Consider the following 16,545-nt stretch of genomic DNA (forward strand, 5'->3'; position numbering starts at 1 on the left):
TTTTAGAATGAAGCCTTTGAATATAACAAAATATAAATAATTCCCTTGACTACAAATATAAACAATATAAACTCTAAAGTCAAGGGTGGTATTTCAGATAAACTTTGCAAATGTTCTCATGGTAGAGTTATTGAAAATTGTTATTATTTTCTAATAGGAATCATATATCAGACCCTCTATATTTCATGGAATTACTTGTACAACTTGCTTCCAATATATCATAATAAATTCTCACTTCTATTACTAGGCTGAACATTCTGAATTCTGAATTTTAGCATTAGGGAAAAATATTCTCCTGCTTTTGAACTGAAGCACAATAATGATATTAAGACAGTAAAAGTCAAAAAACTAATGTACAATTTATTACACCAACTCCATGGTTACATCAAAAGCGTCATCCCTTGTTATTTAACTTTTAAAAACCATCTTAACTGGTTGTACATTAATAAATGTTTTCTTATGAGATTCCTCTGTATTAGCTGTGCTCTGCAATGCCATGTAACACTAATCATATCTATTCAGCTCTACCTTTTTATGAACCGGATTCAAAACCTGTCAAAGGAACTGGAAAATAAACTTTGTATATTATAATTCAAGCTGAAAGCACTGAATTCAGAATATCAATGGCCTCACATTCCTAATACTTCGTTCTAATTCTTCCTGTTTTTTTCAGATTTTATTTGTAGAAGGAAATGTTATAAATCACATGTACAAAAACATTATACAACATGTTTCTTGATATTATTATTTATTATTTTTACCTCACGAGGCTGGGATCCCTCTTTCAACCACGTATCAGCTGTCATGACACCAGCTTCTACTTGACCTTCTCTCTATAAAAAAGCAAAACAATTTTAAATAAGTCAATCCCTGAGTTGGTCTACAAATTCTGACTATGTCACTAAATTGTATACTAATAGTATAAACATTCCATTTCCTATGTAAGAAATCTGACTTCAATTTGTGGTCAAGGAATGGGAATAGGGAATATCAATTGGCACATTTACTAAGGTCTGAAAAACTGTCAAAAATACCAGCTCAATATAAAGGAACTTCCTAAGTTTTTTAATTTCAATGTTTGATGTAATAATAAATCCCTACAGCCCTAAGGAATATAACCCACCCAAAATAGAAATCTGGCAGAAATAAAACAAGGAGATATGTAATACAATGTCCCAGAAGAGAGGCTGATTGATTAGCTTACATCCGGAGCACAAAAAAAAATCTCCAAATCATAAAGATGAAGATAAAGGAAAGAATTATGTATTCACATTTCCCAGTAGAGTAAATCTGTACACAGTTAAAATTAAGTGAATAGAAAAAAAATGCTATTGTAATAAACAGGAGTATTTTCATGCAATGAAAATTTGTGATTTTATCAGTGAATAGTCTTTTGAATTTTCTAATTAGTTATTATTCAGCAACATAAAAAAACAATAGGGTGGATAAATCAAAATATTCAGAAAGCCCAAATAAATGCGCAGTACCTCTAGAATCTCTTTTGTAAGACAGGTTCCATGGTCTTGAAGTCTGAAAAGATTACGGATCCCAAAAAGTTCTCCTTGATGCTCTCTGGATCCTTGAACCGCCTTGAAGTATCGCTTGGCATTTTTACTTCCAATCGCCACAAAATGCAGTTGCTAAAACAGAGCAATACGCATGTTTCAAATGCGCATGTCAGTAATGTAGCAGAATTTCCAAACATGCAGAGTACCGAAAGAGGTTTATGAAAAGCAAGCAGAATGTCCAACAAGAAAATAACATATTTTTATTTTCCCCGGTGCATGTGATATCGTTCTACCACATTAACATATAGCACAGGACAGGTACAATATGATCTTTCCTATTATTTTGTATAACATATGAAATAATGTCTATTAAAAACTTTTTATAAAGACATACTGTTCAGGGCATCATTATCATCATCTTCATCCCTGCAATAATTCATTAACTAGAATAGCAAATGATATTAACATACTAGATAAAGCTCACACTTGCTTACTGTCAGGTAAGTATTATTTGAGATAAGTCACAGAAAGGCCATGAAATTGGTCCCAATATATTATCATCCATGTTTCCCTTTAGCTAGACTCTAGAACAAACTTGCGGCCCATGGGCCAGATGGTCATGTACTGGCCACACACACGCCGGGTTTAGTGAAGGGATAAAAAGTCACGATACGTCACATTATGATGCGACGACATGAGTTTAATACCCTGGGGCTAGAATAATAGCCCACTTCCTCCTAACCACTCTGGTTCTGAGCTAAGGTGCTTTGTGGGAATAGTTTTGTAAAGGGAGCATGTGAAGCCAATGAATCATACATTGTCTGCCTCTGAAATAAGATGGCAAAACCAGCATCTCTACTATACAGTTTACTGAAGTCCAACTTCAACAATTGCATCTAAAATATACTGCATAAATATGGAAATATTTAGATTGGTCGTCGGCCAAAATCTATGTAACATAGCATCATCTTATCCAGTAAAATGTGTAACTGTGACACAACTTTAAATCTCACGAATTATTCTCCCTTCACCATATAAAGTGAGAGCACTGAGGATCACTTAAGAGCTTTATATTTCACAAATTCAGATATTGCGTAGACTCTAGATATATGACCTTCTATGACAGTGATCTTCTTTCCCAGTCCTGAATCCTAGTGAGCACAATAGTACTCATTTCTATGGTAGTATTCTCCAGTTTTCTTTTCTGTGGTCTGTGCTGGAAACTACCCCAGCAGCCTGTTGCCCTCCAGTTGTGATGGATTATACTATTTGGAGATGATGAGAGTTGAAATCCAGCAGAGCTGGAGGATATCAGAAGTCTGATTTAGAAGGATTAAAATTCAGACTGCGTGAATATATCACATTTATGGTTGAGGCATGGAATATTAGGATGTCAGCTGAGGAGCAGAAAAGGAACTGGAAGACAGAATAAGAGAAAGAAGGAATAGACATCCTTAAATCCTTAATAGTTAACAGTAAATATCCTAGATGAGAAATGTCAGCAGTGAGATCAAGTAATCCCTATCTGCACTTTACAAGAATATTTCAGAAGAGGCAAAATAACTTCTTCCTCTCCCTTTTATTCTATAGATAAATGAAATACTCAAGATGTGCATTGACCGAGCACTATAAAGCGCTGCAGGGGAGAAAATCTTTTGGAATTTTACAGACCTCAGCCTGAAAACTACAAACCTCAAAGCATGAACATTCCCCAAGTTTGGCGACTCTTGTCTGCTGAAGAAATGTCGAGACTTAAAAGTTTCCATAACCTTTTGTGCCACTTCGGCTGTCCCAACAAATATCTTCTGATTATAGGTATAGTAATAAAATAAAATTTGATTTTTTTTTCATTAATGCATTTGGATGAATGGCAGAGTTCCTTTTCCTTAATAATATCCAGTGCAGGAATGCTTAATTTTGTGAATCAGAATTAAATTAATCCAAAAGCTATAAAACCAAACTAAAGATTAGTGAGTTGTATATGGTTGACTTCCCCTCCCCAACAAACAGGGCAGGTCAGAGCAATTTATTAAGAAACCAATATGACTGCAAATATAATGAAAACTTTTACCTGTTTGTAAATCTGTCGTAAGTACATCATCTCTTCCACAGTCCCCAAAGAAATTAGGCGAAATACTTTCACATTTCTACGCTGGCCAATTCTGTATGCTCTGCAAAAATCATTATTTTCAAAATCAAAATAAAGATGAACCTCCCAACCATAGAAAGCAAACTTTTTTTTAATAATTTAATAATTAGAATGTACCGGTCAATGGCTTGAAGATCATTAGCTGGATTCCATGTTGGATCGAACAGTATAACAATATTAGCACCAACAAAATTAAGACCCAATCCACCAGCCCTTAATAATAAGGAAAAGACACGTAAAGGTTAAGGAACAAATACAAGAGTACAAAACAATGTTTACCATGTAGTAGTCCTGGTCTAATTTTTTTCCTCTTTACAAATTAATGACAATTTCAAAATTATCAGCAATTAAAGTATGGCTACAAAATAAAATTAAACAAAAATACAATGTAGATCTTCATTATAGACAAGCTCACTGCAGTTCCATAGTCCATCAAAATTTTCCTAGAACCGTTTGAGTAGTGATACCTAATAACTTCCATAATTCACATCCTGATGGGAAAACCTTAGCCGTTTTTACAGTAGCATAATAACTTTAAGATGTATAACTTGTGCAGCAACATTCTTTGCCCACTTAAGTGGAGAAAACCTAACATTTATATTAAATATATTACTCTATTAAAAAGAAAAAGTATTCTGCCACAAAATTAACCCAATCTACCATTCTTCCATTTGATACCAAGAGATGTTATCCATGCTCATTTTGGTTACCAATAAAAATTCAAGAAATAAAATTATCTTAATGTTCTATTTTTCATACAATGCTTCCTTTCCATCATTTTTAAATTAGAGAAAAACAGACCACATAAGCAATTATGGTGCATAATAATTTTACATTAAACTACTTAGCAAGGACATAAGGAAGGTATCAGAATGGGTGGCAGTGATGCACTTAAAGGAGAACTGGATTTTCATCACCTGTTTCATAGCATCATCTTCATTTTTTTGTAGCTACCTCTACAATTAAGTTTATTGTTGTTGACAAATCTTACTGACAGATTTAGATACCTTACAATATTTAGTCCAGAGACTGGGAATCAAATTGCATCTGTCAATGTAACATTACTATGTGATAGGTTTTCCTTTTTAAAAAAAAATCAGAGTAGCAAACTGTTTCCTAAATCAAATACTTAGTAGCTTACAAACTTTAGAACACAGCTATATAATGTATTATATCAGGAAAAATAGCCACTGTTTTTGCAAAAGCTCATATAAAGTCTATCAGTGATTTAAAAGTCTGTAAGAGATTTCTGCTATTTATAATTCTGATTATAATTACTTTTTTGAGAGCATTAAATGATGAGAGGCCAATATAAAACTCTTATTTAGTTAACAATATTCATCACTGGTTTCAGATATTAAATTAAACGCAGGAAAGGAGAAGAGTAAAAAAAAACAAACGGTGGTAATACATAAGCACTTGATTCATTTCTAACTTCTACCCTCAGAGTTTTGAGTGATGAAGTCTACTTCCCAGTTTTATAGCAGCCGACAGTAATGTTATTGTTTCTTCCCAAGGAGGTGACAAATGCAAGATCAATCAAGAGTGTAATAAATTTGCAATATATTTCTATCTAGACAGAAGCAGACATGGCGGTTCTCTTACATTGTAGAAACCAGGCAAATGTTAACTTCTTCCGTGCTGTTGAACTCTTTTACTATTTTGACTCTGTCCTCTGCCTTTGTATTGCCATCGAGTCTTCTGTAATCTAGCCCAGATGCCATGCAATATTGTTCCAGAACATCAAGTAACTAATAGAAAAGGCAATAATTAAACAATTAAAAAATACTACCAGTTCCTGTTAGCCCATTTTTTTTCTCATCATTCCAAAATCACACATAGTAGATTAAAAGAAACATTTCCATTGTTTGTATTTATTATATTAGTATTAAATTTTAATTTTTCCCACTTTCTAGCACACGATAAATAATGTAATTTAATACAGAAACATCACATAAATTTACATCAGAATTTGTAAAAACCAGACAATTATGTGTGAAATTTCTACACATTTGCAGCATTTGCTGCAGATCTTGATTGCCATGTCATAAGTCCCCAAAACAGCAAAGCAGGAATGCCCCACATCAAAACCAAAGTGTTTGGGCTTAGTTAGAAGCACAATCTTATATATATGGTTTAGAAAAAAATATCTTGGGATTCAATAGAAATTATTTCCAAAGAAACTGCTAATAATAACTTTTACATTTAACAAGTGATTCACCTATCACTTTTCTTGTAGAAAAATGCTCTGTTTCAGAAATGTATCATATCTACATGATGATCCTCATATTATGATATACAGAAATTGATTTTATTGCATGAACCAAGGAGTGTAAGAAGAGCCTTGCTGAATTAAAGCCCAAGTCTCATAAATCCAGCATCCGCAATGCACAGGGGCCAACAATATACTGGGGATCTCAAAATCACAAACAGGAGTATAATCTACTTTAATATCCTCTGGCAGTTTATTTTAATACCCTCTGGCAGTTAAAGATATTCTACATGTTATTCAGGGGATGTATACAGCTGTAGTAAATTTTGCTGACTCTATACTTCACACATCTAAATTGATGTTTCTTTATATTTGATTTTGTGCATTCCACATTTTTAATATCTACTCTGCATTTCCTTTTGTTGGTTTTGAATCTGAATTATTTTCCATGAATGCTCCTAAATGTTAGTGTTTTGAGAGAAGGAGAGAGGAAATCTCATATGTTCATTTGGGGAACATTTCCCAAACAATAGATTTGTTGTTATCAGAATAGAAATGTATGATGTAAAAGGTTTTCTCCTGCAAAGAATTATAGCATTTGAAGATGCTTTGTTCTCTATTGTTCCATGCATAGTCATTTCAAGCTAGAAAGCACTAATGGATGAAAGATGCTAATATTCCCTGAGCCTTACATTAGGATCATATCTCACCTTTGTTGAAAAAGAAAAAAGAAGCACTTTATCTTTGTTTTTTCTGAAATGATTTAAAAGTTTCTGAAGAACCTAGAAGTGAACAATGGAAAATAACATTGATTAAACCTCATCCCAAATGTTTTACCATATCTATTTTACATAACATGATATTTTAAAATAAAAATATAGAAAAATCAATAAGTATCACAGAAAACTGGTCTATAGAACATAAGTTAAATGGAATAAAACATAGTAAATTGATAGTGTGCTATAAGCAACCTACAAAAAAGAAATGAATTAAAAATTAAGTTGTGGCAACAGAAGCTATACAACCAAAATCTCTGGAAATAAGCACTAACAGTATAAAGCACATGTCAAGTTTGTTTAGCTCTGTCTGGCCATAATTCCTGATAATTTTTGCCCAATATTGCCAAGAATTTGGTAATATTATGGGTTGAGTCAGAGATTTGTAGGGAGAACTAGAATTGCTCTGTAAGTTTATAAGCCTAGTGAATGGTTTGAGAAGAGTAATCTGGGCATCTATCTAAAATGAGCAAGCACAGGAAGATGTACTTGATAGTTCCAACTGCCCAGCATTACAGGGGCAAACGTATTGAAAAAAGGTCTTCCTATGTCTCCCACCTATCACAGCAGTGATGGCACTGCAGCAAACCAAAGTAAAGATCCTTATGGTTTTAGGCCCTCTAGTGTTTAAGGCAGGGGTCCCAACCTGTGGGCTGCAGCCTACTACCCACAACCTGTTGGCCACTGGGCCTCATGAGTGATTGGCCTAGGCATATGCCTGTGCATGTGTGCACTCACCCCCACTCACAGTAGCATCGCCGCATCACATATGCATTCAGTCACATAAACTCGACTGACCCTCCCCACTCCAGGCTGGTTTAACATATGCAACTAATATTGCTCTGTACCACAGCTGTCAAACTCGCAGCATCACATTGCCGTCATGTGACATTTCACAATGTTTTTCCCTTCACGGAACTGGGGTGGGCGTGGCCTGCAAGTGAGGCATCCAGCCCATGGACCACCAGCTTGACACCACTGCTATACCTTAGGTCAGTGATGACGAACCTCATTGGAGACCGATGAGGCTGCAGAAGGGAGAATTCCTATTGGTCCTATGGGGCTTCGTTGGTTCCTGGAAAAACGTGATTCACTGGTTGTAGCCTGCATTTCTCTGCACGACCGGGGTTTCTCAGGCATTGCATTGTCTGAAGCCCCGTTCTGGACTGGGCAGTCTTTCTGCAATCCCTTCGCTTCGGGCAGAGAGAGAACCAGCATGGAATTGGACTGCCTGAGCCAAAGGGGTTCACGGGATCTTGAGACTTGATTTTTGAGCAGTACCAATCCATTCCACTTTTTCTTTCCCTTTCTGTCCTTCTTCTATTTTCCTTTCCTTTTCCTTTCTCTTTTCCTTTCCTTTTTCCTTTCCTTCTTTTCCATTTCCTTTCCTTTTTCCTTTCCTTTTCTTCTTTCCCATTTCCTTTCTTTTCTCTCCCCCTCCCTTCTCTTCCTGGGGGTCTGAGGTAGAGGGAGGAGACCCTTTTCCTCTTTGCCCCCCTCCCCAACATCTGCTCTGATGGCAATTATGGCTAAAAAAAATTCAGGTGCTCAGGCATGAAAATGTGCCGCTCAAACACTATACTTTTCTGCACACACTGAAAAAAAAATAGAGGGAACATTGCCCATAGGGCCAGTTTTTTGACCCCCGGGGGGCTTCAGGAAAGCTCCTGAAGCCTCCGGAGGGCCTGGAGGAGGGGGGGCTGTTTCGCCCTCCTCAGGCTCCCATAAAGCCTCTAGAGCCTTGGGAGGGCAAAAAATGGCCTCACAAAAAGGAAAGCTGTCATAGCAAAAACATGCCCTGACAAATGGCTTCGCATGCCACCTGTGGCACGCGTGCCATAGGTTCGCCATCCCAGCCTTAGGTTTTCTGTGGTGGAAAAGTTTAGAGCTTGAATCAGTTTGGTAGTGTGTCCCCATTACGTGCTGCTCGCAGAGCAAATGAAATAGAAGAGTAGAGTTCAAGTGATAATTTGTTCAGCAAGATTTACACAGGAGGACTGAGACCTACCTTCAGCATTAGTGCGGCTAGGCCCATAGAGAAAAACACTGCCCTGGCCAAAAATTTAGTAACAACATCCATACTCCATACTACACTTCCATTTAATTATAGGTCAGTAAGAGATACAGTGTGATATCTGTTTTATGGAATTTGGAGAAATGCCAGTTGGGGAGAGGGACTAATTTGCAAAAAAATTTCTTCAGATAGTGTAAGGGCTGCATGTCTGAAGAAGCTATATTTTGATTATAATAAATTTTAAGTAGTAATAGTATATTTCTTGATGATTGGATGATCATAGTTGCTGTGGGCTTTCTGGAGCCAGAAGTATGAAAGATCACACTTAAAAGCATGAGATTTACTCAACTTTGTTCCCTTTCTAGATCACAAGTACATGTCAGAAGTGTCCCTTTGATCTCCTGGCAAAGGCCATAAACTTGGTTTTATGAAAGCTTATTTCCAGATATCATCTCTTCAATATTGAGCGAAGCCACCCTCTCCCTTGCTATGTTGTTTTGAGTCCTATAGGGGACCTAGAAAGAATCATCACTCCATCTATCCATGTTCTTTGACTGGGGGAGGACGATACAGAGGGAGGGGAACAGAAGACCCGGCACAGCATTTATGAGAAATTTAACAGAAGCTTTGCTCAACCTTTAGGTCGTAATAGTGCTTGATTAATGACTTTGGAGTTTGCATCTGACTTTTAGGGACATACCATTGTGGCGATATGAATAAGAGATAGTAAGCACTAATCAATCACAGAAGCTTCCACTTTCTACAACAAATCTTCCCCAAAGTCAAGAAAGAGAATGAAATGTAGACTTGAGAGCTATAAAGGCTGCCTACAAAGAAAGGACTCTGAAAGGAGTGTTTTTCAATTAAATGTTGGAGCACTAGGCAGTAGTCAAAGATACATCAATTTTTTTGGAACTAGCATTTTCTTCCACTCGATTTTTCTTGTTCCTGTCCCTTAGACTCCAATACAGATGACTGGTGCAGAGTTTACTGATTGTGCTAAGCAAATTATCGGGTCTAGTGTTTGCTAGGCATTCTCTTTCTTTTTAAAACTAGAAAAAATAGCTGCTAGCCTCGTTTTTATCATAATTATTGAGAAGATCAAAATAAAAGCCCACTACTGAGTTATTTCTAGTTAGCTCAGGAGGGATTGAATCATCACCAGAAACCTTCCCATATATTTTATCTTACAAATTTTCAAAGCTGGAACTAACAATAGCCACTAAAATCGATCAACAATATATTCAGCCTCTCCTGAATTTCAGAACTAAGGTGCATTGTTGGGAAAGCTCCCAATTAAAATCCTAAGGGTGGGTTTTATTTTTAAGAGTCAAACCAGGGTATCTGATCCTGGATGGATCAAAGATAATAATTGGGGTAGATAAGAAACCTAGTAAGAACATTGCAATAACAGATTGTTAAAAGAGGGCTTTGAACATTAACTTTGCAGTTGTTAACCTGTTAACCATTTATTTTTATGGATGGATGGATGATAAATATATCGATATACAGATGGCATAGATATGACAGATCAAATTTGTTGCAAATAGGTGTAGAAATTTATAAATTTTGGATCTGTTTTGCAAGGGGGAAGCTATTATATTGCTGCAATATTGTTGCTGCAAACAACGTTCAAATAGAGGGGATAATATGTGTTTTTGTTCTTTATCCTTTTAATTTACCTTTTTTTAAGATTCTTGTCTACTTTTGTTTTGTCTTTGTAAATTTTTTTCCCTTTGTATTTTGTATTTTAATCTTTTCAATAAAATGTAAACAAAAAATCCCAATATATTCATCTTTTTTTTAAACAAGGAGGAAAAAGAGAATCAACTAAATTAAGGTATGCTATGATTTCTGGGCATCCAATGCTAAGAACCCACTGCCTTGCAACGCTCCAGCTGCTCTGTGGAGTGTTGTGCAGGTGCAATATGCTGCATGCTCATGTGCAAATGGCCCAGTTGGCTCAAATACAAGTAAGGAACACGGGTGGGTTGGTAGGCTCTCCAAAGCACCCTTCTGGTGCAGTGCCTGCTGCTCTCAGAAGCACCGGTACACCTGTACCATGGCGTACCAGCCAGAACCCATCACTGCAGTAGACCATCACTCACTCGTAACTTCTTACAAATCGTTTTTGAGGTACAATGGCTGCACATATGTAGTCACATGATCACATTTTTGGGCTACTGGCTAACCTCCATAGTCATTTATAGCATCCTGTGATCACTGCATTGTGATTCATAACTCTTTTTGTAGGTTTCCGGTCTTTATTTCCAGTTTCTGGCAAAAAATAGCAATAGCAATAGCAGTAGACTTATATACCGCTTCATAGGCCTTTCAGGCCTCTCTAAGCGGTTTACAGAGAGTCAGCATATTGCCCCCAACAATCTGGGTCCTCATTTTACCCACCTCAGAAGGATGGAAGGCTGAGTCAACCCTGAGCCGGTGAGATTTGAACCGCTGAACTGCTGATCTAGCAGTAGCCTGCAGTGCTGCATTTAACCACTGAGCCACCTTGGCTCTTAAAAAATGCCAATTGGGAAAAATGGATTTTTTTTAATGACCATGTGTTTGCTTAATGACCACCACACAAATTATCAAAACATTGGGACCAGTAACATAGTGTCTCGACTTATGGTTGCAAAGACTTACAACCACAATTCTGGGTTCAATTATGGTCCTAAGTCAAGGACTACCTGTATTGCAAATTCTAGGAAGATAGAAATCATAGGGTACTTTTACATATTCTGGTTCTTTTCCTTCCAGGCCGGTAGAAAGAAGGAGATTTGATATTTGCATTGCCTGATTCCAAACTGCTGAAACTTCAACTAAATTCCCGAGAAAAGTAAAGTGTTGATGATGATAGTTTTATAATAATTATGTAATCATTATGTTTTTTTCACAAATGGTGTGCTAAATGCAAGCAAAAAAAAATGTACTGGAAAACAGCTCTACTCCTCCTTCCCTTATTTACTTACTTTCATTTTTCCACTATATTTTGGATCAGAAAGAGTTTCAAAAGCAGCATTTTTGCTAAGGTCCACAAAATCAGGAAACTTGGAAAAAACATGGCTGCATATCCTTGTGATATAGGCCTCCTAAAATAAAATACAAATAAAAAAAATGCTAAAGTTATTGATAGCTGAATAAAAAGACATGGAATACTCAGTGCAAGGAGAAACTGAAAACATTTGAAAACCTCTACATATTCTACATTTGATGTAGATATAGAAAACAAATGTCAGGACCAGTATGCCGTCTCTGTATTAAAGACAAATAGCAGACTCATTCCACCTGTCTCCATTTAAGAATCAACCATTCCCATTTTTCCCATTAAAACAGAAGCACATGTATTAATCAATGTGGTATATATGAGAGTACAGTGTGCTTTCATTCAGGGAGTTTGCAATTTGCTTTTATTTCTGTCACATGAATGAATACAAAATGGATAATATTGCTTATGAATACAAGACTTGTTCACATCATGAACATTTAGTGGGAGGAAGGAAGGGAGGATAGGAAGGAAGGGTGAGGAATTGATAGTTAAGACTACAAATAGCAGGAACTTCATGAAGATATTCTGGAAGAGAAGGGGGGAAAGGGGGGGGGAGGCCCTGAAATGAGAAGCAACAATCTAAGATATGATTTATGATATACGGGTAGAATGTAACCTAGTTGGATATATGAGATTTTTCAACTATGGGGAGGAGTAGACTAAAGAAACTGACCAGGTCTGAGAACACTTGGCCATGAAATTTATTATTTGTCCTTTTGTCACTCCAGCTGTCCCCATTTTTTTTCCCTTTTAACTTATTTAAAATAGAAGGAATGTCTTTTTGCTATTGCTACTGTTACACAAATGAAAATCCCTTGTCAAACTTCTGCAAGTAGCAGTCTATCTTCTATAGACTGCCCATCTCTAGGTAAAGGTTTCCCTATCCAGTTGTGTCCGACTCTAGGACATGGTGCTCACTTCCATTTCTTGGCGGTGGGAGCCATCATTGTTCAAAAACATTTTCCCTGGTGATGTGGCCAGCATGGCTATATGCCAAAGGCACTCGGGACGCTGTTACCTTCCCACCAAAGTGGTACCTATTAATCTACTCGCATTTGCATATTTTTGAACTGCTAGGTGGGTAGGAGCTGGGACAAGGAATAGGAGCCATGACTATTCCCCCTTATTCCAGATTAAAACTACAACAATCAGGTTCTGGTTGTAATTTCATTTCCCTCACCTCTTAGAAAGAAAGAGGAAAAAATGAGGAATGGCAATGAATCCTCTGCTGATTTTTCTTAGCTAGGAGATCTGACAGCTACTACACCATATTTATATTTCAAGACAGAAAGAAGGGAAATTAGAAAGCAGAAGCCCTCCATAACCCCTTTGGACATTCTTCAGTCATCCCTTTTTCTCTTTTAATGGAAGGCAAAAAAAAAAAAAAAAACCGAGAGAGTGAGAGCAGGCTTTTAGCTTAACTACTGATACTGGCTAGAGAAAGCTGTTCTCAGAAAGATTGTTTTGAAATAAATGAATGTAAAACACACAGCAGGTATCAAAGAGATTGCTAGGTTACAGGGAGTGGAATGAGGCCACCACATTGCCGTTTTACTAATGGTGTAGTTCTTGCTATGTTCCTTACACATTTGTGTTCTGTCCCTGTTGCCATTAAAAAAGTAAAGGTAGAAAACAACAGATCTGGGAAGAGAAATATAGGCAACTCAGTCGTTAAGCAAGCAGTGTTTAAGTGAAATGCATATGATCTTAATTCAGTTTTCCTCGGTTTTACAGATCCATGTAGGTCATAAATGTGTGGATTGATTGTAAAGTTACTTTTTCACCACTATCATAAGTGCAAACATCACTAAACAAGGAATACCTGCACTCAAACTGAATAAGGATGACAGACACTATAATCATGTTTTTATTACCAGACTCAAACAATAAATCTATTGCAGACTTGGAAGTATATTCCTTGAAAAACAATATAGTTTCAACATAATTTTAACAGAATGGAGTCAGACATAAAATGAAAAATTGAATTTACCGGTAAGTTGCTGTTTCTAATAAAAAATTTGGGAAAACTAACCTGCTGTTTGCTAGTGTTCTCCGTCTGCAACAGGGCAGCATGATTTGCTATCTTACGAAGGACTGTCACATAACTGAAATATAACGCGTTCATTGTTTCGCCATGAGCATTTGTCTGTAGAAATATAAACAGTTTAAGAGAAACTGTTTCAGAGAACTATAGTACTTAAATAAGGCAGGAAATACTTATTCCACAAAATCCAGTTTGGATTTCTTTTCTCAGGGTTGGGGAGAAAACCTGAATTCTGAATTATTAAGATATGTATTTTGTACTTTACTGAATGGAAAAAATATACAACATTCCACCTCTAAAGTTTCATGTCAGAGTATCAAAGTAAAATGTTTTGTTATAATTTATAATGGGAAAATACTAATTTGAAAAAGCCAAAAAAATGTCAATTTCCTTTTCATTTTATAAACAGCAAACATCCCAATAGTGTTTCAAACAAAAAATACAGTGTGTTTTGAAACTATCATCTGAAAAGCACTCAATTCTAGCTTTCTCTATTCATTCAAGGTCCTCCTACATGTAAAAAGAGCTAGCTTGACTGCAGATCTATACTGTCAGCCTTTCAAGGTAGCCAAACAATGAATATTAATATCACCCTTATTTGGAGGTTACAGTAACAGAATCTTGCATGTCTGAAAGCACTTCTCCCCTCCCCTGCCTTTACTTTCCAGAAAACTAGAGAGGGTCCTTTCTCCTTTCTTCCCCCTCGTCCCTCCTTCAGACTCAGATTTCTCTCATTGGAGCATTGTCTGAGCTGCAGTTCTTCCTCCTATTTGCCAAGGTTATTTTCACAGCCCATTATATGTACTTTCCCTCCCCAAGCAAACATTTAAATATATATTTAAGTGAAATAATTGCCATCCTAACCAGGCTGGAGTGGAGAGTAATGAATTAAACCTGCTAAAGCCACCTCTCCATACCAACATTAGAATAGGATGGAAAAGGCATAACAAAGATCTAAGCTGATATAATAGATTAAAGTATTTCAGAATGTAGATTGTACATTGTTCAAGATATTTTATGTTGACTGTATACTCTGCATAAAAAAAGCACAGCACATCCAAAACTGACTATGGCCTAAACCAGTGGTTCCCAAACTTGGCAACTTTAAGACTTGTGGACTTCAACTCCCAGAGTTCTCCAGCCAGAAGGGCTAGCTGGAGAATTCTGGGAGTTGAAATCCACAAGTCTTAAAGTTGCCAAGTTTGGGAACCACTGGCCTAAAGGTATCTCTATCATGTTAGCATTATTATGTTTTTGCTTGTAGGAAGTTTTGTATATGGGTAATGAATCAAAATAGCAACTCCAACGTGCATCTGGACCAGGTTAAGAATGCTTTGCTGCCCAGTTCAACTAATGTAGATCAGACCTTAATTCAAAGCACAGGTAAAGCTACTCAGAAGAATCAGAAATATTGTAATAAATCAGAAATGATTTCTGTAAACATAGCTTGAAAGCCACGGACCAAGATTGAGTGATGCATTTTTGATTAAGTGATGCATTTCAATTTCATTAGTCCATTTGTTAAACATCTTTTGGCTACTTAATGTTTATTCAGATGTGCCACTGTTATGCAGAAAGGCATAATCTGTAGATGCCACTCCCTATCTCTGGCATCTTGTGTCAGTTCTTCCATGTACTTTGCAGACTTCCATATGTTTTTAGGCGTGTAAATCCTATCGGCAGCAACAGCTGTTACAGTCCCTCGTGTCCCAATGTCTCCAATTATTATGAAGTCTGTCCATTCTTCTTGATGCCAGTCATCTATTAAATTATGTTGGTTCCCTCTTCCTGAGCAAGCAAAGTGAAGGAGCATGCAGTTTTATTAATGCACAAAAAATGATGGTCTACAGAATAGTTTATATTACCTTCCTTTAAATGCTGAAATGTGCATGACTTTCATGGCTAAAACAAATAACGTAAAGTATAACAGTGTGTGTGTGTGTGTGTGTGTGTGTGTGTGTGTGTGTGTGTGTGTGTGTGTGTGTGTGTGTAGGGATACATTTAAGTAAGTGTTAACTTTTGGCAACTGCCTAGATTAAGTCCTTGCAGTTTTCTTGGCAACATTTTCAGTAGTGGTTTCCCATGACCTCCTTCTTAGGATTTGCAGAGTGTGACTGAGCCAAGGACATTCAGCTTTGTACCTTAGTCAGGCCTAGACCCCAATGACTTTAACTAAACCAAACTGGCTTTCATAATACAGATGCTTAAATCGAAAAAAGTAACAAAAATTATCTGGAATAATCTTTTAGCTCATTTTTCCCTCCATATTAATGATGGCTGGGCCAAGTCCCCTGGACTTCCAGATTCTGAAAAATATTGCCTCCACTTCTTCTCTGTTGGCTATGTTTGAAGCCTAGGCAAAAGTGTATTTTGCCTCATCTTTCACAATAGTTAGTTTTGCTTACTTTGTATAAAGTTAGGATATAAACTTAAAAACACCTGGGAATTTATTCCGCACCACATGCTTAAAATTCAAAGTATTCTTCTTCAAGTATCTGAGACATATTTAAACTGAAAAATCTCAAACAAAAAAAAACCTCATCTGATAGCTTTCCAGTAGACCAACAACAATATCAACAACTGTCTCAAATAACTACTTTCCTGGCTGTGCCCGGCTGATTTTTAAGTGATGATTCACTGGCCATTTATGTTGTAGTAATTCCAATGAGGTAAACATGACAAAAATTAAGTTTATTCATTTTATGGATCACACGAGATGAGCAATAATAAAACAGCTTCTATTATGTCTTAGTAATATAGCTTGTAAAAGTGTTCCACAAAGCCTTTCTT

The 16,545-nt window shown here is 36.5% G+C and overlaps 1 protein-coding gene across 3 annotated transcripts in view; it reads right to left on the reverse strand.

The window, feature by feature from the left end:
* Nucleotides 1-16,545, reverse strand: part of ERCC6L2 (ERCC excision repair 6 like 2) — a 58,335-nt gene that overhangs the window by 23,600 nt on the left and 18,190 nt on the right. For all 3 annotated transcript variants that reach the window (XM_014069620.2, XM_087715916.1, XM_014069618.2), the window contains 8 exons: nucleotides 13,744-13,857; nucleotides 11,635-11,754; nucleotides 6,580-6,651; nucleotides 5,263-5,408; nucleotides 3,775-3,870; nucleotides 3,580-3,679; nucleotides 1,488-1,640; nucleotides 762-833 (listed from right to left, as the gene is read on the reverse strand). In XM_014069620.2, coding sequence (XP_013925095.2) covers nucleotides 762-833; nucleotides 1,488-1,640; nucleotides 3,580-3,679; nucleotides 3,775-3,870; nucleotides 5,263-5,408; nucleotides 6,580-6,651; nucleotides 11,635-11,754; nucleotides 13,744-13,857 — 873 coding nt within the window. The remainder of the gene's footprint in view (nucleotides 1-761; nucleotides 834-1,487; nucleotides 1,641-3,579; nucleotides 3,680-3,774; nucleotides 3,871-5,262; nucleotides 5,409-6,579; nucleotides 6,652-11,634; nucleotides 11,755-13,743; nucleotides 13,858-16,545) is intronic.

Source organism: Thamnophis sirtalis, unplaced genomic scaffold (assembly GCF_051295495.1).
Source record: "Thamnophis sirtalis isolate CommonGarterSnake01/CBP01778 unplaced genomic scaffold, rThaSir2_p1.2 scaffold_5, whole genome shotgun sequence".
Lineage (NCBI taxonomy): Eukaryota > Metazoa > Chordata > Lepidosauria > Squamata > Natricidae > Thamnophis > Thamnophis sirtalis.